The following is a 26,025-nucleotide window of genomic DNA, read 5'->3' as shown; positions in this document are numbered from 1 at the left end:
TGGACTTGTTTTGACCCTCAAATTTTTGAGTCGGCCTTATACTCTGAAGGGCACCAGAAAACCCTCCAGCACAGTTCAAGAATAAGCCTGTGGAAAGTTACTTCTTCAAAAGCAAAAGTATCTCATATCATCTCTTATCCATTTGCTTCTCCTTATCCTGGCAGTTGAATGAGAGACAAGGAGAATGAGAACAATCAACCGGAAGCCGACGTCAAACCTCTGATCCTGGGTTGCTTACTTGGAAGTTTGACTGCTTACCTTGTCTGTCACCTCTTTCGGCAGATCTCCTAGCTCAGCGACTTGGGGGACTCCTACTATAGGGTTTGTATCACACTTGACTAAGCCCGAAACTATAACTAAGCTTCAAGTGAAATTGATACATTACCTTGTGCGTCAACATCAGCTAAATACACCATTCCCGGATGGAGGAAAAGTACTTCCAGAGAAGGGCAGATGAAGATCAGACCACACTTCGGTACTTAGAAGTTTCGTGATTACTCAAGGGATTGGATCTTGCAAGTCCCCAACCGAGGAGTTTCCCTCACTCGGGAACTTAGGGGAGCACTGTTTGTACCATACTTGACCAATCCCGAAACTACTGAGCACCGGCCAACGCTATACTGTCAAGGACCCAGAAAAGTTCCCCTCCGACCAGGAGGCCAATCACTACTCGACACGTGTCAAGATTAGAAGCCAATCAGAGCGCAGCACGTGTCAACATCAAGAACCAATCACAACATGACACATGTCAATGTGACAAAGCTACAAGTTTTTCTATAAATAGGGGTCATTCCCCCACAATATTGCCTAATGCCATTTGTGTTAAATCATTCACAAGAACTCACTAAATTGAGAGCTTGATCCTTTGTACTTGTGTAAGCCCTTCACTACTAATAAGAACTCCTCTACTCCGTGGACGTAGCCAATCTGGGTGAACCACGTACATCCTGTGTTTGCTTCTCTGTCTCTATTCATTTACGTACTTATCCTCACTAGTGACCGAAGCAACCAAGCGAAGGTCATAAAACCTGACACTTTCTGTTGTACCAAAGTCTTCGCTGATTTTGTGCATCAACAATGTTAAATTCCGTTAATGAGTTTTGCATCCTCCGAGCGCTTAAAGTGCATGGTAGGCCTTCAAGAGCGTCTAAAATCTATGAAGTTTTTAGTATGAACCTTTGGTATTGCTACTGCCTTGTAGGCAGAGCTTCTAGCCATAGTTCATGTTGTCAATATGACTTCGGAAAAAGGTTGACATTTTTTTTGGATTGAGTACGATTATGCTCTGACAATGCATTTTCTTTCTAATAGATCCTTTCAGGAGCTTTGGCGTAGCATGATGAGCCCAAGTTACGGTAGCTCCAAATGAAAGGAGAATAGGGGGTTTTAAGAAAAGGGATTTCCCGCGGACCTAAAACCCTTTATCGTTTGATTGATCTAATTATTAACAATTATCTTTTCCATGGGAATTTGGCTTTCTCATATATATATATATATATCGTGAAGGTAATCAAATGGCTAATTGTTTAGTAAACTTTGGTGTCGGTCATATTGGAATTCATTGATGAGATTCTTGTCTTCCGTGTGATGATGCAGCTTTTGTTCATGATCTTTCAAGAGTTCCGAACTTCAACTTCTTTTAAGAGTTGTTTTTAATGGATTTCTCATCTTCTAAATTTGAGTTTCGTTGTTGGTTTAAGCTGGGATCAGATCATCCCTTTCCCCGCGGTAACACTTTTTTTTTTCCCAGAATAACAGAGACATGATCGTTGCTGGCATGCTTCACTTTTGAGGGAGAAACTTTGGTGTTACAAATGCAACGTGCCAATGAACTCTTGCGTATGTGAGGAGTTTTTTATTATTATTATTTTTTTATTTTCAAAGCGTACGATGGCAAGTGTCTTCGCCCATGATCAGTAGGTCTCGGGTTCGAGACTTGGGAGCAGCCTCTCCATAAATGGAGGTAAGGCTAGCCGACATTCACCTCTCCCAAACCCTGCGTAAAGCGGGAGCCTTATGCACTGGGTACGACCTTTATGTGAGGAGTTAGATAGGCAGAAGGGTGCAATGCATCCATGGCAGAGAACTTATTTTATATATAGCATGTGTGTCTCGGAGCTAGAAATAGAAATTATAGGGGCCCCTCCAAGTCGTATAAAAAAATATTGGACAAAAATAATATAATTAGTGGAAGAAAAAGGTTCATTTTTTGTAATGTAATGAAAATTGAGATATCATAAGCAATTAAGTTTTTTTTATAAGTTCTTACATACAAGTTGAACAAAAATTAATAATCATGGTTCAGGATGCAGTTATGAAAATTGTCTTTCAAAATAAATTCTTCATGTATTCCATACATGTGTAGTTTCATTGTAAAACAAATCATGCAAAATGGTGAACTAACTAACTAATAAGGAAGGCTAGTTCCTATAAGGCTATTTGGGAAGAAAAACACATAAGTTGAAGAATGTAGAGTATTCAACCAAAACCATACAAACAAAAGCTATAAGGTGAAGAAACTTCAGAATAGGCGCGGACCTTTCCTAGTCCTCAAGTGGCTTCGCCACTGTGTGTCTCGTGAACTCGTGATCATTGAATTTTCTTTCTGCATGCAGGTTGGTATACATATCAATGAGTGCAAACTCGATCTGCTCGATCAGGAGAAGAAACTAGAGAGGTCCGTTCAGAACTAGTCTATAAATATCAATGCGAAAATAATAATCAAAGTAACTATATATAATATCAACTATACTCTAATTATTACGTTAATCCTCGTAACATTATAATTTGTAGACCTACTCCTAGCTAGATAGGAGCATAAAGTGTTTTTTTTTTCCTTTTATAAATTTTGGTTTATTATATTAACACCTCACGTATTGTTAAATAAACCTCACATACTTAATACACCATACATTTGTTTTTTATTATTAAAAACTATCTTAATACACCCCACATACTTCCCCATAATACCCTCATACCCTGCATTCTCAACATATATCTCACATTTTCTCCATACACCTCACATTTTCTATACACCCCACATTTTTTCAAATCTTATAACACTCATTTTTAAACTTCTTATGATTTTGTTTTTCGTTCATTTCTAAACGGCTTAGTTGGCTCATTGAACTGTGACTCGAGTTTACTGCTTCACCATCCGAATCATGTTCTAACATCTTAGAAATTAAACGTCTTATGATTTTGTTTTTCATTCTACTCTGTTGTTCAGGCAAGGGCTTGCCTAAGTAGCCTATTAATTTTCGATGATGATTTTGATACATGTGAACTTTTAAGTTGTGCTTGGATGTAGTATCTTACGAAGCAATATTTGGCCTATGTAATGAAGCCAAAAGCTCTTACGAATTTGTAGGCATTTTTCATATGAAAAATTATGTTTTGCTAACAAATTTTATAGCTATCGGATATCTATGTTCATCCAATTTGTAGTATTCATGCTTCCTAAATGCTCTGTACTTTCGATTCTATTAGATAAATCATAAACCTAGTTGAAAATAACCATAAAAAAATGGAGGGCGGGTGAAGTTTTGATAGTTGAAGAAGATAAATAATAAAAGTGATTTGTGGTGTATTTAGAAATTTTTTATTTTTTAAAACCTAATAAGGTCAAAATTGTCATTGCATAGTAGGATACATAAATCATTTAGTATTAAAATTTAATGTGGGGTGCATTCAATATTTTGTGGAATGCTAATATAAAAAGTCTAAATTTTCTAACTAAACGATTTTTTTCCAAACAAAAGGAGAACGACTAGGTTATTGGCCATGCCATTTTTTGTTGTTGCTTATTGCCTTCTTTTTTTTTTCTTTTTTTTTTTTTCTTTTTTTTGTGTGTATATATCAAGATTAATATGATTGAATAATAGTAGTAACAACAACAACAACAATAATAATAATAATAATAATAATAATAATAATAATAATGTATATTCATGTTAAGATCTCTACTTATCAAGATTAATACGATTGATAGACCCACTTGGTGACTTGATTGAATTGTGGAGAATCTAGGGCTCTCGTTCCATGCATACTGAATCAAATCATCGCCAATGCTGATTTTTTCAACAGTGCTTCCTGGTCGCATCCGTCGAAGATAATGGTTTTTTTTAGGAGGGAACGATGAGTGTGCATCTGTTGTGCACATGAGTAACCAGTGCTGGGAGGTATTCAAGAAAAAAGAGATGGGGCTGCTGCAGAGGTATCTCTCCAATAATATGGTAGATGAAGGAATATTGTAGAAAGGGGGCCGCAGAGCTTTCTATTTGCCGGAATTTGGGAGATGGTGGTGGGGGGAGGTTTGGGGATGAAAATGGCAGCCCCCGGGGGGGGGGGGTTGGGAAAGGCAGATGAAGGGTTAGTCAGGTGATAAGAGAGAGGTGACACTGTTAAATTGGTTTAAGTGAGTGGACATGTATCACAAAATTAGGCAGGTCACAACTATTTTGGGTACAGAAGATTTGAACTCTTCCATCACATGTAGAATTTTATACAAAGAGATATGCAATTAATAGTGGATAATACTCAAGGATGTCGGATAAAGTTGCATAATATTATTATGAGTAAATTAGTGATGATGCTAATCAAACATTAGTTAAATAGAGTGGTCCTTCCTTTAGCATTATCCTTATATAAGTATGTACATTTTGATTAAGTTTCTATGAAAGTGGTCCTTTTTTCCAACTCGATCGTTATTTGATTGGATGTTCTGGTTTAGAAGATGCGGCTATGATACCGAGGCTCAGAGCAAAATGGATAGATAAAGACGTAGGAAAACTTTAAAAGAAACTACAAAAAAATATATGGAGTCACTGGAGCTACAGGAAGACTTGAAGCAAAACAGAGCGCAATGACATTATAGGATTTCTACAGCCGACCTCACTTAATGGGGTAAGACTTGGTTGTTATTGTTGTAGTATTTGATTGGAAAAAAAAAGGGAAAAATTACGATAATTGTAAGCAAACTAAACGGTCCCAAAGAATCAAACGTTGTTAAATCAAACCTCGTAAAGCTATATGTATCTCTAATCTCTGTGACCTAGCACATGCATATACGGGACCATATCTCATATTGCTTTGGAATATGCACCTATGTATGGGGTTTATGTATCAATGTATAGGGTGGTAGATTCAATGAAGGATCCTCAAGTAACGTTACTTGAGACACTCTTAAGAGTTCACTCCGTCTTCTATTTCCGTCATTCAAAGTATTTAGCTTTTGGTCTTTCTTCAAAAATTACCAATGTAGTAAAACATCACTTAAATATGAAGTCATTTAACCATTCAATTAAATGGTTGTCATTTGAGTGGTCTGTATGGCCGCCTATATAAGAGAGTTGATCAGCAATGTAATCCGTATTGTGTGTAAAATTGTATGTTCGTCTCAATGAAAGAAAAAAAAAATATTGTGTTCGTCGAATTCTTTGTAAGAATGATTAACGAAAGATTAAAAAACAAACATTAAATTCATTGAAATAAATTTGGGAGCAAGCCCCACATTACTTCTCTCTCAAATAAGGTGATTTAAGGAATTTTTCAATAGAGCTCCATGATCTCTTCGTCCTCCAATATATCCACATACTTTTTTTTTTGTGTGCAAACAATATTATCCACATACTTCTTTAAAAAAAGTTAATTTATTCATACCTATCTATTAATAAAATTTCTTTGTCGATTAAAAAGGTGTAAAAAGACAATTTAGCTATATATTCACAATTCAATACAGTGGATGCAAATTTCTTCCTCTTAATCTTGGACAAAATTGCACCTACAAAACAATTAACACCTTAGGTCAAGGCCAAGAGCTTCACACGCCCACAATGAATGGGGGTGGCTTTGGCCGAAGAACCTCCGATGTCAAAGTTAGAATTTAGAGAGAAAAAGTGTTTGAGAATTCTAGAGAATTTTAGCAAGAGTGTTTGACACACCCCGTCCCGAAGGAGGGCATGCTGGCCGTCACGTGAGAGTGACGTAACCATTTGCACAGTACGGAAGCTTTAATTATACAATTTATAAGTTGATACACCCGAAGGTGAGTCCTAATTTTGTCCAATCTGTCAGAACCCCGCTGTATTCCTCGTAGTCACCACACCTTTGTGATTCCTGAACCTGGAGGGGCGCAAAACCAAAATTGAGTGGGTCAGTAAAACAATTCTTTTCCAAATCCAAACATTTCTCAAAACGTTGTAACCCCTCTCCGTAAAACCTGTATACTTTCCCAGAAATGTAAAATATAAATATACATATATATTCTCAAAACTTCATTTTTACTATCTCAACATTATCTCTTTATCAATCATGCCATGCCATGTCATCTCAACATTTCTCATATTAATTATGCCATGCCACATCATCTCAACAGTAATAAGGTATGAATGCATCAACATAATCATATCAGGTGCAAGAAAGTAATCAACCGTAGGCCCTCTAATAGCCCTATACGGTTGAACCTAGAGCTCAAAATCTATCATTATCACTCTACCGGAGTCACCTCTGTGACCCGTCCGGCCTTCTGCACACAAGTTACGCTCTAGTGCTTCTCATAAATCATCTGTGCACATAATCTAAGGTCACCCACCAGTCGGAATCTCACTAACACTCTCGCGACTGGTCTGTCGTACCCACTCCGCGTGGACTGTACGACTAGCATCTACTTGGATCCAAGGCGAGCGTGCGATGCGGTGAATACTATAAGCACTAAACCATGGTGCAGGATTTGAGCTCAATATATATCATCATCATCATAACAGTAATTAAATACTCATCTGTGCGTCCACCGCACCATTTCATACATATGCATCATAAATCAATTCTTACCTGTGCGTCCACCGCACCAATTCATACATATGCATCATAAATCAATTCATGCATGGCATTTCAACTCACATTTCTATATACTTTTCATATCAATTCTATGCATGGTATTTCACTTCCCGTTTTTCCACATAACTCATATGCATTTCATTTTAAACATAATTTCATGCATTTTCAATTTCTGGGAAAACGTTAAGTATATATATATACGGAAAACAAAACTGCCCACTCACCTGGAGTTCGTCCAACAACTCCCTAGCACCACACATCAAGGCGTCACGACGATCGCCGCCTAGAATAGTAATCAAATCCAACCTCAGAATTCATATCGATAGAATATATAACTTATATAAAATACGTCACTACGTTGATCGATCCGGAAGATCTGCCACTCAGATTTTAAATCCATAACTTCCAGAGGTCCACAATATATCTCTAGGATAACATCCTAAAATTTCATTACCATCCAACGGTCGGATCTCCGTCAATTTCCAAAACTAAGTGACGGTTAACATTTTATATTATGGACTTACAATTCCAATTCCAGAAGATCCGTAACTCGGATTTCCAATCCGTAAGTTCCAATAATCCTCAAATATTACGTATTACAACGTATCAAAGTTTGGTGACGATCCAACGGTCGGATCATCAATTCACATTTTCACCTAAATGTGAAAACTATAAAACGTTATTTGAACACCTAACCAACAATCCTCAATAACTTTCTCATACGGTGTTCAATTTAGGTATATGAATATACCACAGTGATCTACTCGACGTCACGGACGTCGACATATTTTTAAAATAATTTTTTTTTATTTTTTTATTTTTACTGTAGCACCTTCTTCTTCCTTGGGTCGCCGGACTGGTTTTTCCGGCGGCCGTTTTCCGGGCAGTTTTTCAAATTGCCATAACTTTGTCATTTCTCAACGAAATCAAGTGATTCAAAAACAAAAGTTGTAGCCCTTGAAGAGACAAAGAGAATGGTACCTTGAAAAACACCTAGTTCGCCGTGTTTTGGCCGGAAACTGCCTCGAAAGCCTCGGAGGTCGCCGGAAACTGGGTATTTTTCAAATGAGTATAACTTCTTCAATACTCAACTAAATTGAGTGAAACAAAAAGGAAAGTTGTAGTACTTGACGAGACGAAGAGATTGATACCTACCTCGACTCCTAACTCGCCGGGGATTCGCCGGAAAACGCCTCGAAAGCTCCGGCCAAACTTTGAACTTGTCGATCTCCGTGTTCTTACGTCCAAAAACTTCCAACGAAGCACTCCGAGCTTCCTTGGGACCTCACTAAGCTTTCTATGATCTTATTTTGGCCTAAAACACAACCACTTCAAAGATCATGAACAGTACACATTCACGGGGTCTTTAGAACTAGGGTTTTTCGAAATGAAACTTACCTGAAAATGGTACCTACGTGATCGTGAAGTCCTCAGGGTTGCAATGGTAGTCTTAACTTGGACGTTGGTATAGGTTTTAGGTGGTTTTGGTGGTTGCCCGTGCGTTCGAGAAGAAGAGAGAGAATGAGAGTTTCTGAGGAAGAGCTGAGGAAGAGAGAGAGTATGAAGGACAGTATACGGGAAATGGGGAGGGTTTTGAGGTGTGGGGATCCCACATGTCCAAACCAATCCCAATTTCATAAAATTCCATCATAAAATTTAAGTCTAAGTCTCCACTCCAATTACCAAATTTTTTTGGAGCTTAGATATAACGAACGTGAAAATTATACCTTAGTCACGTATTAGGGACATTTCCGTAATTTCATGTCCTCGGAATTAAAAATTCCGGCACGGGCTGTGACAATCTCCCCTCCTTATAGAATTTCGTCCCCGAAATTCCAGCAACCAACCAAATCATCTATACTCATACAATAGCCTCGGATAAATCTCTCTCATCCGATTCTCTTTCTCCCACACAATTTTCTACTGAATGATTTCCTTCACAAAGCTTTTACTACTTACTCTGTCTTAATTCTTAGGACCTTCTTTTTCCAATCCAAAGTCGACATTAGTTCCTCACCAATCAGATCCGGCTTAATTCTCAATAGTTGCACCAAAGTCTCATGTAACGACTCTGCCACTTAGTGACAACGCATCGAACACAAAATACATTATGTGCCTTAGCCAATTCTGAAGGCATCACAAACTTGTATGCAACTTTATTGATTCCTTTAGTGAAAAAAAAAAAATGGTCTGATGTGTCTAAATCTTATCTTGTCTCTTTTCCAATTCTCGTCATTTCTGTTCGCGGTGAATTTTCCAAAAATATCAAACCATTTACCTTACACACTCGATTAGTGGCATATCCATCTGTTGACCTCTTTTGCCATTCCTGGTTACTTCAGGTTAACTTAATCACCTGAATACTTTGAGGAAACTCATCCATAGTCTCAGGGTCTACTAAAACTCTTTCTTGATCGAATCCTTCTCTACCCAGAAACATTCCATTCACAAGTCATCAAAAACCGACTCACATGACACATTTCATGATCCTTATGGCGTTACTTCGGAAACTGCACAACCAACATACTTAAGAAACTCAGCAGTTCCGTAAACCAATTCTCTTTTCCATAAAACAAATAAGTAATGTTGCACTGTCTGGGAAAGGTTGTTACTCAACACTGGAGTAAATGTACTAACTTGTTACTTAACAAGTATAACTTCTTCTCGATCTTCCATTCTTAATTTTTCTTCCGTTGGTTTTCAATCCACAAGATGATACTCTTGGCAAACGTGCCAGACATTAATCTTACTGTAGTCTTCTCACCAAGTGCTTGAGCTAGAACAAACTTTACGATCACCCTGATCGTACAATCATGTTCATTAAGCAATTCAATCCACCTTTGTTGCCTCATATTGAAATCCTTCCGAGTAAACAAATATTGGAGACTCTTTTGATTTGTAAAATCTTGCATTCTTATCAACATAGAATGTCTCCATAACTTCACAGCAAGAATGGTAATCATGACTTCCAAGTCACCCGTAGGGTAATTCATCTTATGAGATTCCATTTGTCGTGAAACGTATGCAATCACCCTAACATTTGCATTAGTACATATCCAAGAACATTTAATGTAACATGACCATATACCGATAATTATCGCTATCTTCTGGGAATATTAAAATACGTGCATGAGTGAGGAAATACTTCAGTTGTTGAATCCTTTGCTTACAATTCCTTCCCACTCATACATAACCTCTTTTCTCATCAGTCTCGTTAATGACAAAGCAATGACTAAAAATTCTTTCACAACCATCCAAAATAGCCTGGTAAGCTAAGAAATTCCAAATCTCAATTACGACTCGTGGTTGTTCCAAATTCTCAATTTCTGCTATCCTTTAAGGATTCACTTGAATACCTTAAGCAGACATAACAAATTTTAGAATGCCACTTGATCCATTTAACTTTAGCTTTTGCTAAACTTAGCATACAACTAACGTTCTCTCAATCTTTGCTTCATTGACTTAATACGTTTACATACTCTGCTCTGGCTCAGAATATGCCAGAATATCTTCAATGGAAATGATATCAATTTATCAAGGCATTATTGGAATACTTCATCCAATAACTCATAAAACAGCATGAGTATCCATATAGCATCACCAAACTTCATAAAAACTATAACAAGTCCAGAAAACCATCTTATGATCAACGTCACTTATAATATTCAATTGGTAGTAACCAGATCTCAATTCAATCTTTGAATCTTCGCAATTACTTTTGAGCTGGTTAAATAAACATCAGTACATCACCATGGATAACGGTTCTCAATCGTTACCCGACTCCATTATCTATAATCAAGGAATAGTCTTTAAAGTCCATTTTCTTTCTCACCAACAAACTGGTGCTCCTCAACAGTGTTGTACTAGGTTGAATAAAACTTTTATCAACCAATTCTCTCAACTGAATTTCCAATTCCCTTAACTCATCCTGAACCAATCTCCAATATAAATTTATACCTGGCAACAAATCAATAATGAACCTCATATCTCTGCCTGAAGACAATCCAGGTATACTTTCAGAGAAGACATCAAGAAAAGTCTAACCCTTTCGACATTATTCACACTACTCCAAACAACATCATTTAGCACCACATGAGCTAAGTATTTTTGACAGCCTTTCAAAACAATCTCTTTGCTTTCACAGCATAAATAATGGCTGAACTCACTTCACTTTGCATACTTACAAAAGTAATCTCTGGTCATCCAGATCGATGGAAAGTGACTGGTTTCCCGTAACAATCCATTTAGTCACAATTATAACCAACCACTCTAATGGAAATAATTTAACCGACACAATACATACTTTATTAATACTGAACATTCTAAATAAGTACAACATTAACATAAAATAACCTACCGGTTTGCTTGCTTAACGAATCCACGAATGAGTTATTAATATTACGGTCTGCAGCCCGCAATACTGATAAATCATCGTTGTCTCGATAAGTAGGCAACCACTCACAAAGATATAACATTACTATTTTGTCACTCAATGCAAAATACATACACTCGTCTCAACTACATTTATTTACCACTCTCTAGGTAATATCATACATAATAAGAAATATATCAGCCGAAGTCAACTAGAATGACCAATACGGTTGATTCAACTCTTATCTCAATAATACGTCGGCCGGATCCACTCCGCGTGGTCGGTACGGCCGAGCCTATAACTCACTAATTTCTCATGTGTCAATCGAATCCACTTCTCATGGTCTGTACAGCTGAACATATAACTCATCAAATCTCTCTGTACTCACGGTCAATCCGACCAAACTACTAAGTCCATAACTCTGCTGAATCGACACTATGATATCATGGAAAATTGTTGAGTACAACTGATTCTAGGGACGATTCACAATTCTGTGTCCCCTCTGTTCACATAAACACATTCATTAATTTCACATTTCCCAAAGTGTTAATTTTGTACCTGCTGCACAAAGTACATTTCCTTTACTCGAGACACCTTGTCTCAAATATCTGGGATTACCAGTATATCCATCACTTTTACTCTGACCAGCGACATTAAAACCTCAGCTGGAAGAATTAACTCTAGCTTCACTTCTTTCGAAGCTCTGAATCCTTCGATATTCTTGATATGACGAATCATTAACTTTATTGTCTTCTTTTAATTCCCATTCTTTTCTTATTCTTCTTTATTCTCGTTGCTCATGTTCTCAGAGTCCTCAAGGCTCAACAACATCTAGCATACTCCTGATAAGAACTACAATGGATAGTGGTCACCCAAAATACCACTTCCCTTTTTGCCACCCAGCTTAAAACAACATAACACCTCCACCAAATTAACAACAATATCTGGATGGAACGAGGCAAGTCTGAAAACTTTCTATAATATCCCTCGATCATCACCTTCCTTGTCTCATATTTGTAAACTCTTGTTTACTGCCATCAATAAATGCCGGAGGGATAAACTTTTCCTTAAAAAATTTTAAATCGGCTGATTCCTCTGGTGACAACAATTAACATTCCTGTTTCCACCAGGATACAATTTCATACCCAAAACCAGGTAGTCGTCTCGACCCACCTGTCAGAAGGAAATTTCCTTTGACTTGCATAATCTGAAACATCTTTTCCAATTGGTTAAACCGTCACTCCGCTCCCTCAGGTTCATCATTTCATAAGGTGATTCAAATTCAACTCATAACCCGTCTTAAAATGTCCATTTTGATAATATACTGAATCACCATAATAATAGTTTCCCCCAAACCGCTAAATCAGGGAGACTAAATTCCTCTAACTACGTGGTTTGCTACGAGGCGGTGTAGTTCTGACAGAATTCACTATAAACTTCTCAAGATGTCCAAGATTGCAACCATGCTCTGATACCAACTGACACACCCCGTCCCGAAGGAGGGCATGCTGGCCGTCACGTGAGAGTGACGTAACCATTTGCACAGTACGGAAGCTTTAATTATACAATTTATAAGTTGATACACCCGAAGGTGAGTCCTAATTTTGTCCAATATGTCAGAACCCCGCTGTATTCCTCGTAGTCACCACACCTTTGTGATTCCTGAACCTGGAGGGGCGCAAAACCAAAATTGAGTGGGTCAGTAAAACAATTCTTTTCCAAATCCAAACATTTCTCAAAACGTTGTAACCCCTCTCCGTAAAACCTGTATACTTTCCCAGAAATGTAAAATATAAATATACATATATATTCTCAAAACTTCATTTTTACTATCTCAACATTATCTCTTTATCAATCATGCCATGCCATGTCATCTCAACATTTCTCATATTAATTATGCCATGCCACATCATCTCAACAGTAATAAGGTATGAATGCATCAACATAATCATATCAGGTGCAAGAAAGTAATCAACCGTAGGCCCTCTAATAGCCCTATACGGTTGAACCTAGAGCTCAAAATCTATCATTATCACTCTACCGGAGTCACCTCTGTGACCCGTCCGGCCTTCTGCACACAAGTTACGCTCTAGTGCTTCTCATAAATCATCTGTGCACATAATCTAAGGTCACCCACCAGTCGGAATCTCACTAACACTCTCGCGACTGGTCTGTCGTACCCACTCCGCGTGGACTGTACGACTAGCATCTACTTGGATCCAAGGCGAGCGTGCGATGCGGTGAATACTATAAGCACTAAACCATGGTGCAGGATTTGAGCTCAATATATATCATCATCATCATAACAGTAATTAAATACTCATCTGTGCGTCCACCGCACCATTTCATACATATGCATCATAAATCAATTCTTACCTGTGCGTCCACCGCACCAATTCATACATATGCATCATAAATCAATTCATGCATGGCATTTCAACTCACATTTCTATATACTTTTCATATCAATTCTATGCATGGTATTTCACTTCCCGTTTTTCCACATAACTCATATGCATTTCATTTTAAACATAATTTCATGCATTTTCAATTTCTGGGAAAACGTTAAGTATATATATATACGGAAAACAAAACTGCCCACTCACCTGGAGTTCGTCCAACAACTCCCTAGCACCACACATCAAGGCGTCACGACGATCGCCGCCTAGAATAGTAATCAAATCCAACCTCAGAATTCATATCGATAGAATATATAACTTATATAAAATACGTCACTACGTTGATCGATCCGGAAGATCTGCCACTCAGATTTTAAATCCATAACTTCCAGAGGTCCACAATATATCTCTAGGATAACATCCTAAAATTTCATTACCATCCAACGGTCGGATCTCCGTCAATTTCCAAAACTAAGTGACGGTTAACATTTTATATTATGGACTTACAATTCCAATTCCAGAAGATCCGTAACTCGGATTCCCAATCCGTAAGTTCCAATAATCCTCAAATATTACGTATTACAACGTATCAAAGTTTGGTGACGATCCAACGGTCGGATCATCAATTCACATTTTCACCTAAATGTGAAAACTATAAAACGTTATTTGAACACCTAACCAACAATCCTCAATAACTTTCTCATACGGTGTTCAATTTAGGTATATGAATATACCACAGTGATCTACTCGACGTCACGGACGTCGACATATTTTTAAAATAATTTTTTTTTATTTTTTTATTTTTACTGTAGCACCTTCTTCTTCCTTGGGTCGCCGGACTGGTTTTTCCGGCGGCCGTTTTCCGGGCAGTTTTTCAAATTGCCATAACTTTGTCATTTCTCAACGAAATCAAGTGATTCAAAAACAAAAGTTGTAGCCCTTGAAGAGACAAAGAGAATGGTACCTTGAAAAACACCTAGTTCGCCGTGTTTTGGCCGGAAACTGCCTCGAAAGCCTCGGAGGTCGCCGGAAACTGGGTATTTTTCAAATGAGTATAACTTCTTCAATACTCAACTAAATTGAGTGAAACAAAAAGGAAAGTTGTAGTACTTGACGAGACGAAGAGATTGATACCTACCTCGACTCCTAACTCGCCGGGGATTCGCCGGAAAACGCCTCGAAAGCTCCGGCCAAACTTTGAACTTGTCGATCTCCGTGTTCTTACGTCCAAAAACTTCCAACGAAGCACTCCGAGCTTCCTTGGGACCTCACTAAGCTTTCTATGATCTTATTTTGGCCTAAAACACAACCACTTCAAAGATCATGAACAGTACACATTCACGGGGTCTTTAGAACTAGGGTTTTTCGAAATGAAACTTACCTGAAAATGGTACCTACGTGATCGTGAAGTCCTCAGGGTTGCAATGGTAGTCTTAACTTGGACGTTGGTATAGGTTTTAGGTGGTTTTGGTGGTTGCCCGTGCGTTCGAGAAGAAGAGAGAGAATGAGAGTTTCTGAGGAAGAGCTGAGGAAGAGAGAGAGTATGAAGGACAGTATACGGGAAATGGGGAGGGTTTTGAGGTGTGGGGATCCCACATGTCCAAACCAATCCCAATTTCATAAAATTCCATCATAAAATTTAAGTCTAAGTCTCCACTCCAATTACCAAATTTTTTTGGAGCTTAGATATAACGAACGTGAAAATTATACCTTAGTCACGTATTAGGGACATTTCCGTAATTTCATGTCCTCGGAATTAAAAATTCCGGCACGGGCTGTGACAGTGTTGGAATTAGCTTTTGATGAGAAATGTGGGGCTTTTTATAGAGGAGTGGCCGGCCTCTTAGAGTGAGAGAGAACTGGCCACATAGCCTTGTTTGTGGGTTTTGTTCATGATTTAATATGATTTTGGGAGTTATGTGCTTAATTGACTGATTAATTTGGCAAAATAGGATTATTACCAAATGAATTAGCTAATTAAAGGGATGAATAAGCAAAGTATGGCCAATTCCTTTTCTAGCAATAGATGGCCGGCCATTTAATGCATATTTGGGGATATTTTGTGGTTAATTGGGATTTTATGAAATAATTAGCTAATAATTCCCTATTTATCTTAGCTAATTATTATCATAAAAAGGAAAGATATGGTAGAAAATGTGGGAAATAAAAGGAGATGGCCGGTTCCCTTGGGAGAGTGGGTAACCGGCCAAAAGAGGTATTTTTTGGATGTGATTGGTGATTTAATTGGTTGATTAATGAATTTAGGAATTAATTCATTAATTAGCCAATTAATCTCTATTTATATGGAGTAATTTATAGGTTATGAAGTAATTACCTAAAATGAGGATGGATGAGATAGTTTGGAATTTGTTACCTTTTTTGGAGCATTTTTTACTTGGTTGAGGATGATTGTCCACTGCTCGCGCGTAGAAACTTGGTACGCCTCAAGGGTATTTTTGTCCTTTTTACCCAAAAATCCACGTGTTGCCTTGTGATTATTTTTGGCTACACAAATACAATATTAGAAAAGAAAAACCATGGGCTTAAAGGGATTTCATACAAAAAGAATTTTACTATTTTTTTTCTCCTCTCCCACATGTCATCAAAACATCTCTCTCTCTCTCTCTCTCTCTCTCTCTCTCTCTCTCTCTCTCTCTCTCTCTCTCTCTCTCTCTCTCTCTCTCTCTCTCTCTCTCAATAAAACTAAATTGACCCACATTTGTCTCCACATTTGCTTCCCATAAAATTTTTAAATTTTTTACTTTTTTTTTTTAATTGGGCTTAAGTTATAATCAAATTACACTGGCTTATGAGGAAAGAAAACATTGTAAACCCAAGGACAGCACAAACATATAGGCCCAACTTTTGTTTTTCAAAAACTGACTGGTCTTAACATAATTAAGAGACCTTTGATTCAACTAAGGCCCAACAAAAGCAAACGACAAAATAAAAGACTTTTCTAAGATTTTTCTCTTCTCAATACTGAAAGATGATGTCTCAATTTCGAACCCTCCCTACAAGGTCTACCATCTTTATGTACAATATTTAATGTGCATGAGAATAAGAATATAATATATATGTGGGTTAGGATTCGGAGACACACACTTTGACATTCATTTTGTATGGCCTACTTCGTAGTGTATTTCAATGACCTGAACCGTGGATGTCAAAATGTGTAACAAGCGTGTATCCCGAATCCTACCATATATAACCATAGTCTTCTTTTGAAAAAGAGGAAAACATTTTATAACCGTAGTCTCAAAGCAAGAAATGAGTTCTAAAAGGACTTTAGGCCTTTGAAAGGTCCCCTTGAAATTCAGTCACTGCTGAGTTTATGTGAAAATAAGTTACATGCATTTTATATAATATTGCCAGGAAAAAAAAAAGCATAATTGGGCATGCTTTCTTATGAGTGATTAGAGGCACTGATCAGATTCATCAGCACATGCTCAAAGCATCCATCCAGGGATGAAACAGTTCACTTGCTGGGCATTAGTTGTAGCACTCATCTGCTCTGACCCCACTGCAGAGTACCTGTAAATTAATCCGAGTAATTAGCATCTAATTAAGCTATTAATGTAGTTTAACATAACTTATTCAGATGAATAATTAAAAATTAAATACTTGTATAATTACCCCATTTGCAAAGTGGGATTGCAATCTAAAGGCTGGAAGAATCCTTGGGATTGAGCATGGTGATGCTGGGTTGCATATGCCATACCCTGGTCACCACCTTCCCATGATTGTCTAAGTTGATTTCTTGAACTAATTTCATCCAACTGCAATATATTCATATGGTAATTTTATTTCATGTCATATATTCTAAATTAATAAAAAGCGCATATTGGAACGTCGTGAGACTTGTTAGTTTTTGCATACTAATGACAGTGTCGCAATCAAAAGAGCACATTAATAATTTAACAGTGAGCCATGAGACAGAAATTTACCTTCATTGTCAAATCCCTGTTGGCTTCTATTAACAGTTGTTCCTGTAATTAGAACAAGGTATATTATTGACTTTTAAGCACACGAAACTGCAATACTTTCATTTCTCAGCAAAACTGAAAGGCACATACCTTGTTCTGAAGGTCAGAAAGTTGGTCCAGCATATACTGGGTCTGCAAAGCAAGATGAGATGAACGATTAATGCCACATCTCCTAAAAGAGCTGAAGGGGATAGTTTAAGCCAATACTTCATTAAAGCCTGAAGGGTTTGCTTGAGAATGCTTTCTGAATGGCTAAATGCGCTTCCAAATAACAAAAAGTGGTTATGGCTATGCTAGGCATAACTTAAAAGTTATTTGAATCCTAAAAGCACTTTTACTAAATGATTTGTTGTGTTTCTATTGAATCACTTCGAGCAGGAGCACTAATGAGAAAAAGTATTTTTGACATCAGGAATCTCAAACGGACCCTAAAAATGCATGATGAAATCTGCCATATGGTGAATGCATAACTCATTTGATTTTAAACTCGTGTTACCTTAGTGGACCTAACTTGCTTCAAGGAGCCCTCAAGTTGACGCTCAAGCTGCTCAAGTTCCTTTGTGTTTAATGGACCCAAGTCCTCACCAAGAAGGTTTCTATATGCAGGAATTCATCATAAGTTGAAATTATTCTTCAAAAATGTTAACTTCTAAGCGGTAAACAATTCCATGAAGACCACAGTTCATTCTGCTTCATTTATAATCACAAATGATTATTTACCTCTGAGTTCGTTGTAGGGACTCATATCTACCTTTGAGTTTCATGTACTCACGATAGCTGCTCTGCTACATATACATGCATGGCAACAAAAATGTATTAGCCACATTCTGTTTCTCCTACGCGAAAGGAATCTATAAGCCAAACATTCTAAAGGCCAAGTAAAAGGTTTTAAATTTATACACAGTACAGAAAACTAGCAATTTGAAGTGTTACCTCAAGTTCCTTTGCAGGTCTATTAACTTGATCCACTGCACCATAACTGCATTTTTGGTACCTGTCTAGTGTTTTGAGAATGCTAAAAAAGGGAGGAGAAAAGGAGGAAAAGAAAACGACCAGTTAATTAGGATAATAAAAGATCCAAAATTTTAGGTATGAGAATAAACCATAGCATGCATGTTAAATCCATGGTGTAGAACTATTTTCTTCCCCACAAAAGACTAGCCAAAAATTTCCTACTCAATTGATTGAAACTTGGTCAAGAGAGACTGAAATACTTCTGTGAATTTTTCCGGCTCTCAAAATAGTGGACTACCATAACAAAACCACCAATAGGTCTCTTTTAAAAAAAAAAAAATTTATATAAAAAGATTGATATAAACTTGGCACGTTTCAAGCGATTGCTTAGGCTTAGCTAGTTGTATATACTCACTCATCATACAAACGTAGATACGATTCATAGTTACAAGAAAATAGGAACATCAAATATAATATCTTATTACTTGATGTATTATAAATGAAAAGTTTAATATATGATGATAGTAAAAGAACAAGCTTGTGAATTTCTAATTTTCCATGCATAATTCTGATACAGAAAATTAATTCTACAAAGTATAAATTAATGCATTTATGACAGAATAGTCATCTTAACTAATGTATTTAGCATATCAATATGCCGTGTATTCTTTTATCATTGCATTTTTTTATCATCACCCTCAAGTGGTAATAACTCATCACTCTATCACCATTGGATTAGTTTAAATTTTGAGATTTATGTATATCCACTAACAGATTTCAAAAATTAAACTCATTTAACGATGATACATAGGGTGATGAGCATCATCATCACTTGAGAGTGGTGAGCAAAAATATTTCGAGATAAAATCTTCTGCACCCAAAATGGGTGTGGCCTCTCTGTGGCCCTAATCATTGTTTGACATATATTAAGTTTATAACAATAAAAATAAAAAAAGTTAAGTTTATATTATGTGTCAGTCAACAATTAGAGTCACAAAAAGATTGCAATATTTTAACTGCAGAAGATTTGGTCTCAAATATTCCCATTCTTTCATGCTAGCAACCAATAGTGACATAGTCAGTTACCCTAATATAACTCCATTACAATTTACAATAAAGCAAGGAGTTGCTCATTTTACTCAAGAAGGGTTAACTAACAATATATTAATACTTCCATAGTTATGTGGATATATTATTTCTCATACCATTGTCAGACTTTAAAGTTGGACAACTGAACAAAAAGGTACATGATCAACAACTGAAATTGACAACCTAATACAATTTTTTTCCTTACATCCTTATAGTTAGTATTAACAACAAATATACTAGTATTTTTCTTTCATGGCATGAGAACATAAACATAAGAATTTTATTTCAAAAAGTAAAGGGCTTTCTGTTTGAAATAAATTATATTAAAAGAAAAAGATAATGACACAAACCAAATTCATCATAAGATAATGATAGAGACACCAAATTTTTAAATCACATGACCTATTACATTAGGAAATAAATATGTTAATCAATACTTAAGTAATAATTCAATTATCAATAAATTACAAAATTTGACCTTCTGAGCATTACTCTTTATCAAATATCTTCATAAAGATTGCAAAAATAGCTTTGTTGAAACTTTTTACTTAAACCAAATGTATGGTTAGCCAGTCAGTACTACGATCTGATGGTATTCCTCTTCACTTGGAAGTGAGAGGTCTTAGGTTCGAATCTCGTGGATGATGAATCCGATACCAAATTAGGCTGCCCATTGTGTGGCTTAGTCGAACTCCTCATTACCTTAGTGTAAAAATATCGATGTACCAAAAAAAAAAAAAAAAAAAAAACCAAATGTATGGTTCTGATTGGACATCTTTTCATATTAGAAAGTACGTATATACCAAATTAATTAGTTTGAAAACTAATTGCCTCTCATTACTTGCATTGGATTTGAACCAAATTTTATGGCCATCCACTTCTTGGTTAAATCTCTTTGGTTTACGAATCCTGAACCCCCACACGGCAAAACCCTAAATATATATTTTCTCAAGAACACAGTGGAAAACTATAATTTGCACCGTTAAAACTTAACAAACATGATTTGCATGCACAACAGACATACATATATAATCACAAAGAATGCTAAAGAGAAAGGAAAAAAAAAGTCTTTAAGAAGGGGTGAAGCAAAAAGAAAAACTTTAATTTCTCTTTAACTCATGATTTGAAAGATGTAACACAGCTTATAATCCACTGTACAATGGATAGAATCCTTCATTGATAGATGTGTCAAAATATACGGATTTCAGAACAAAAACAATCACAAGGAACTCTTTCAAAGCCATGCAAGAGAACTCTGAGTCCCAAATTCTTTAGGGAAAGAAATATAGGATAATTATGATCTCAGGCGTTTGATACTCACACCTCCGGAGCCAATCCGCCATACTTTCTTTCACTCAATCAATTCACGCAAGGAGACTAGCTAGAACAAGATAGTGCAAAAGATGAACTTTAATTTTATCTAATTAAATGTCTATATGAATTTTAATTATAGAATAATGATCTTTACACTCTCGTTTCCTCCTTTTGCACTTCTTCTCTGGTTTTTTCCCCCTATAAATCCCCTTAATTTGTTCAATCCTAAGGATAGAAAAAGAGTGAGGAATGAAAGGAGAGAAAATAGGAGTGCGAAAATCAACTTTTAATTATAGGATTTTTTTTTTAAATGTCATATGAACTTATACACATTTTTCAATTCGTAAATTAAAATTTTAAGCGATTTGTCATACTAACTTTCCGAAAACATTAATTTGTCATTTCTTCTTATCTGAGCTTCTATGTTGTTGAGCTTCTCTCTCTCTCCTCTATCTGTCAGTTTCTTTGCTTCTCACACTTGACTTCGGAAAGTTGGTATGGCAAATTGTTAAAAACTTTAGTTCACATGACAAATTTTAAAAGGTTTATAAGTTTATGAACTCACAAAAAAAAAAAAGGTGTATATAAGTTTATATGACATTTAAAAAAAAACCCTTAATTATATATATATCACAACTAGACTCTAGACATGGAAAGGGGAAGAAATTAATTGCAAAGAAATAAAAAGAGATTTTTTTTCATATAACAAAAAAAAAAAAAAAGGGGGACAACCTTTCTTGCAAAGAAGAAATCAAGTTAGAAGAAAAAACTCTAGAGAGCAACTAGTAAAATGGGAATATTTAAGCTTCAGATCCAGTAATACAAGAACTAGTACCCAAAAAACTGACAAAATATCAGTTTGTGCAATCTGCTGGTACATGAGATTAGATGAAAAACTAGAACCTTAATTAGCTATGCAACAATTAGTATCCCAAAAATGCAAGAGTTTGCCCCAAAAAATGAACAAAGTGTCATTTGGTGCAATCAGATAGATGGAAATAGATGAAAACCCAACACCTTAAATATCTAATGCAAGAATTAGTATCCAAAAAATGAAAATAATATCACTCTGTGAAACCAGATATCTGAATTATATGAAAACTTAAACACCTTACTTAGCTAAACAACACACACACAAACACATATATATAGCACAAAAATTAATTTTAGAAAAGGATAAGAAAATGAATCTTTTCTGGTAATGGAACTTAAAACTAATATCATCAGCCTTGTGAGACTGTATTATGAATTTTTCCAACATATATAGAACTAAAATTGATTTCAAGAAAAAGGGAAAATTTAGAAATAGATGCTTATGAAATTAATTAATTAAACATAAAAGAGAGAAAATTTATGAAAGAGGCTTTCACTTGTAGAAGCAATTATAATCATATATATGGTTCCAAATGAAACCATGAAGAAATCAAAATTTGTATCATCAGCCATATGAAAAATAATTAATTGAACAATTAAAAAGAGAGAATCTTTGCGAAAGGCTTGCACTTATAGAGCCTAGAAGCAATTAAAGTCGTATTATATTGATCCCAATGAAACCCACGAAGAAATCAAAGAAACTAGAGAGAACAATTAACAGATCCCGACTCAAATCCCGGAATTAAAGAAGCAAACAAACGATCAGACCATATAATTATGCATAAGGAATTACCTAGAGCTGCTGCAAAACTCATAGAGCTTGCCACGGTTGGAGAAGATGATGAGAGCAACCTCAGCATCACAGAGAACGGAGAGCTCATAAGCTTTCTTCAGAAGCCCATTTCTTCTCTTTGCAAATGTGACTTGCCTGTTTATCTTGTTCTCTATCCTCTTCAGCTCCACTCTTCCTCTCCCCATGTCCTTAGTTACTAAAAATATTATTTTGTGTATCTAATCTCCAAAAGTTTTGATCTTGACAATATTTTCTTTCCCTTTCTTGTTCTTCTCTCTCTCTTTGGTACAAACTGATCCTCCTTTTCTAGGTCAGTACCAAACTGTAACCAAATTTGTGAAACACAAGAGAAAGTTAGATACTCACTCAGTTGGAAAACCCTACACAGAGAGAGAGAGAGAGAGAGAGAGAGAGAGAGAGAGAGAGAGAGAGACTGGAAGAGAGAGAAAGATTAGAGCTGATTGTCTTGTAGTTCTGTCTCTTGAGTGATGGCTTATCTTCTTAACCTCAGGTTCCAATCCTGATTTTTCTTTTGGGTCAATAACCTCAGGTTCCAATCTACACCCAGAAACTCTGAAATGAACTTTAGGGTTGTGTTCTTTCTAGTTTCATATAAGGTCTCCTTTTTTTTTTTTTTTTTTTTTTTTTTTTGTACTATTTCTTTGTTTGAGAGAATTCCACAACCAATCACAGTTTGAGCGCGTTTGGCTGTGTCTGTATGTCTCCGTACTTACCATATATCTTTGTAAGAAAATATTTTTGTGAAAATGAAAACTCACATGTACTGTTCTGAAATTATGTCATTTACTATTTTGACCATTACAATTTTGCAACATGAAATCATTATTTTGGTTGTCCGTCGTGACTTTCCTGGCGAATTTGAATCAAATTATTATGGTTGGCCATTATATATCGTTTAGCCTAATTTCCACCCCTTATTTCCTGTTTAGGGTGATTACAAAATTGTAGCTTTCAACGACATCCTAAGAATGGATATTTTTTAGAGATTAGTAGTTGTATAGAAGAATGGATATGATATAGATATTGGTATTAAAATTACATCATAAGGTTTCGAAATTGTATCAATCTATATTTTGACTGCTTGGATGGTTGATCCTTTGTTAATTGAGATTTTGTCACGGTTGGTCTTTGAAATTGAAAATCAATCAATAATTGGTCCCTAAAAATGAGTGTGGCAAATCAATTAGGTTATTCCATTGCCTTTCTGAAATTTTTAGTTTCATGAACCATTTTGATCTGTGTGATTTCAGGAACGTATCGTGATTAAAACCCTTGTTAGTTAGATGTCGGGACAGATGATGTAACATTTCTGGGGTGTAAAAGCCACACTTGAAACATTATGGCAAACTATGTAACTAGTTGTCGTTTTGGGATACAAACTTAGCATGGGTTAAGAAGAAGTTGAAGCTTCGTGATGACTATTTTAGGTCCATGTAATGAAGCACCAAAAAGGTTAAATATCCACAATGCATAGATTAATATAATTTCAAAACATTTGAATGTCATGTGAGAAAATAAAAACTTTGTGGCTTGACCATTTTGAAGAACTATCCTAATCACGTCAAGACACTTGTGAACAAACATTTTTTAAAGAAAAAAAAAATCTGCAAAGAACATTAGCAATGAGCATGTCATTTAGTTGGTTAAGAACATTATCTTGATGTGAAGATACTAAGTTTGAATCTCTCATCCTCGATATTCTTAATATAAAATAAGCATTAAGAAAAAAGAAAAAAAAGATCATATTTCACAAATGATTTGGGAGGTGGTATTACACGCAATATGGCGCGTGGTCATTTGTACCTGTTCGAGTTAAATGGCCCGTTTGATATCTATTATTCTCACAAGTAGAAGAACATCGGTCACTTTGTGAGATTTTTTTTAGTGTTTAAAGAACACGGTTTGGTATACTAAGTATTATAATACAATAGTTAGAAATTTTTTTTAAGTATCCAACCACTTTGTATTATAACACTTGATGTACCGATCCATGTTCTCGGTACACTGAAAAATCTCTCGTCACTAACCTTGAAACAGGTATGTTTGTGCCTCATTGGCTTGATCTTTCTTTTTAAAAATAGAAAATAAAATTGGTGACCAAAAAATGCACCCAACATAGCAGTTTTTGCCTAATAAGAGATGTGAAAAAGAATTTGAGACACATAAAATCCTAATTATAAATTTATTAGCCGCAAGAGTAAATAATATTGTTACACGCGTTACAGTTATTGGTTACGTTGTAAGAGTTAGTTTAGTTGTATTTTTCTTCCTGCACCGAAAGAATTCTCATTCAAACTTTATTTTCTTTCAACCTTAATTTTTTAGAATGTAATACCCCCAAACAATGTATGACCATTAACCACCATAATGTAAGAGAAATAACCAATGAATTAACCACCAACATTAGAATGAAAGAACCATTTCAAGAACAAAATGGTTACGAAAGCGTCCATAACCTATAACTTTGACATAGCTGGCTAACCAGCCTTATATAGAAGATAAACTTTGTTTGATAGGGTTACATGGTTATCACGGTTGTCACATAGCGTGAAGCCATCATGAGGGAGACCAAAATAAAGAGTTATGTGCTTGTTACTAGATCATGCATCATCCAGTTAAGCATTTTTCGCACGGAACGACATTAAGATGAGCTCATGCGAAATCAAAATACGGAGATTCTCAGGCTTGTTACCAGGTCATCATCCAACGGCTGACATTCACAGTAGGAAAGTAAATCACATCCATTGCATATAGTGGGGCCTTCAGCACTGTCAAAAGTCTAACCAGATGCATAAATAGGATGCCAAGGATTGGTTTTTCTACAAAGCTAGAAATGGTACGTTGCTTCGACCAGAGGGCAAACCAGATTTGCCGATACACGGAGGGCATTCAAATTGCATGGTTAAAAAAGAAAAAGCACGTACTCGAGGATGGGTAGTTCGGTCAATTCACAACCACATTGCCGTATAAAGACAGCCCACGTGGGTGTAGGATAATCCAATACCCAAAATGGAAAAAGATGTTGGGATTTCCTTCCAAGTTGCAACAACTGATGGAACGTATATGGCATCTGTGACAATTCCAGGCAATTTTTTGCGGTCACAAAAATAAATAAATATATATATATACAGAGAGCTTAAGGGGAGAGATCCTCATTTTTTGAAAAAAATGGGGATTAGGTGTGGGGCCCACTTCACATCAATTTTCAACGATCCGAACCGTCTATTTTGTTAGTCTCGATTCATAGATCATCCTTGCAAAAATTCAATTCAATCCGAAACCATTTGCCTATTTAATTATCAATATCAAATTTCATATTTTCTTATATAACAAAGTATTCGTTCATTTCCTTGAACTCAATTAGATGTCTTAAACATTTCCAATTTA

The 26,025-nt window shown here is 36.0% G+C and overlaps 1 protein-coding gene and 2 long non-coding RNA genes across 10 annotated transcripts; 1 reads left to right on the top strand and 2 right to left on the bottom strand.

Annotated features, from left to right (window-relative positions):
* Window positions 1-6,005: 6,005 nt before the first annotated feature.
* LOC126610896 (uncharacterized) lies at window positions 6,006-15,138 on the bottom strand. Of its 7 annotated transcripts, none has more exons than XR_007618644.1 (6): window positions 13,816-14,562; window positions 8,236-12,877; window positions 7,993-8,152; window positions 7,819-7,887; window positions 6,832-7,120; window positions 6,006-6,779 (listed from the first exon to the last, which is right to left on the bottom strand). It is a non-coding gene; the product is annotated as an uncharacterized LOC126610896 (long non-coding RNA). The 7 variants fall into 7 exon arrangements; XR_007618642.1 differs by having other exon boundaries at window positions 6,006-6,123; window positions 7,062-7,120; XR_007618645.1 differs by lacking the exons at window positions 7,819-7,887; window positions 7,993-8,152; window positions 8,236-12,877; window positions 13,816-14,562 and adding exons at window positions 14,573-14,641; window positions 14,747-14,906; window positions 14,990-15,138 and having other exon boundaries at window positions 6,006-6,123; window positions 7,062-7,120.
* Window positions 15,139-16,827: 1,689 nt separating this feature from the next.
* Window positions 16,828-23,118, bottom strand: LOC126610895 (agamous-like MADS-box protein MADS2). 2 transcript variants are annotated; one of them, XM_050279050.1, is made up of 8 exons: window positions 22,618-23,118; window positions 18,528-18,609; window positions 18,315-18,379; window positions 18,091-18,190; window positions 17,685-17,726; window positions 17,556-17,597; window positions 17,245-17,387; window positions 16,828-17,142 (listed from the first exon to the last, which is right to left on the bottom strand). In XM_050279050.1, exons 1-8 carry the CDS (start codon window positions 22,800-22,802, stop codon window positions 17,058-17,060), a joined length of 744 nt encoding a protein of 247 aa, XP_050135007.1. In that variant the 5' UTR covers window positions 22,803-23,118; the 3' UTR covers window positions 16,828-17,057. The 2 variants fall into 2 exon arrangements, with proteins under 2 accessions (XP_050135007.1, XP_050135008.1); XM_050279051.1 differs by having other exon boundaries at window positions 18,315-18,376.
* On the top strand, window positions 22,810-23,300 carry LOC126610897 (uncharacterized). Its single transcript, XR_007618646.1, has 2 exons — window positions 22,810-22,953; window positions 23,064-23,300. It is a non-coding gene; the product is annotated as an uncharacterized LOC126610897 (long non-coding RNA).
* The last annotated feature ends 2,725 nt before the right edge of the window (window positions 23,301-26,025 follow it).

The sequence above is a fragment of the Malus sylvestris genome, chromosome 17, assembly GCF_916048215.2.
Source record: "Malus sylvestris chromosome 17, drMalSylv7.2, whole genome shotgun sequence".
In the NCBI taxonomy this organism is placed as follows: Eukaryota; Viridiplantae; Streptophyta; class Magnoliopsida; order Rosales; family Rosaceae; genus Malus; species Malus sylvestris.
Note: the sequence above shows the minus strand (reverse complement) of the source record. Positions and strands in the feature narration are given on the sequence as shown.

Coding starts and splice junctions, on each gene's coding strand:
- LOC126610895 (XM_050279050.1), bottom strand. CDS start 22,802: ATGGGGAGAGGAAGAGTGGAGCTGAAGAGGATAGAGAACAAGATAAAC. Junction 18,380..18,527: donor GACCTGCAAAGGAACTTGAG/GTAACACTTCAA, acceptor ATGTATATGTAG/CAGAGCAGCTATCGTGAGTA. Junction 18,191..18,314: donor TCCCTACAACGAACTCAGAG/GTAAATAATCAT, acceptor TCCTGCATATAG/AAACCTTCTTGGTGAGGACT.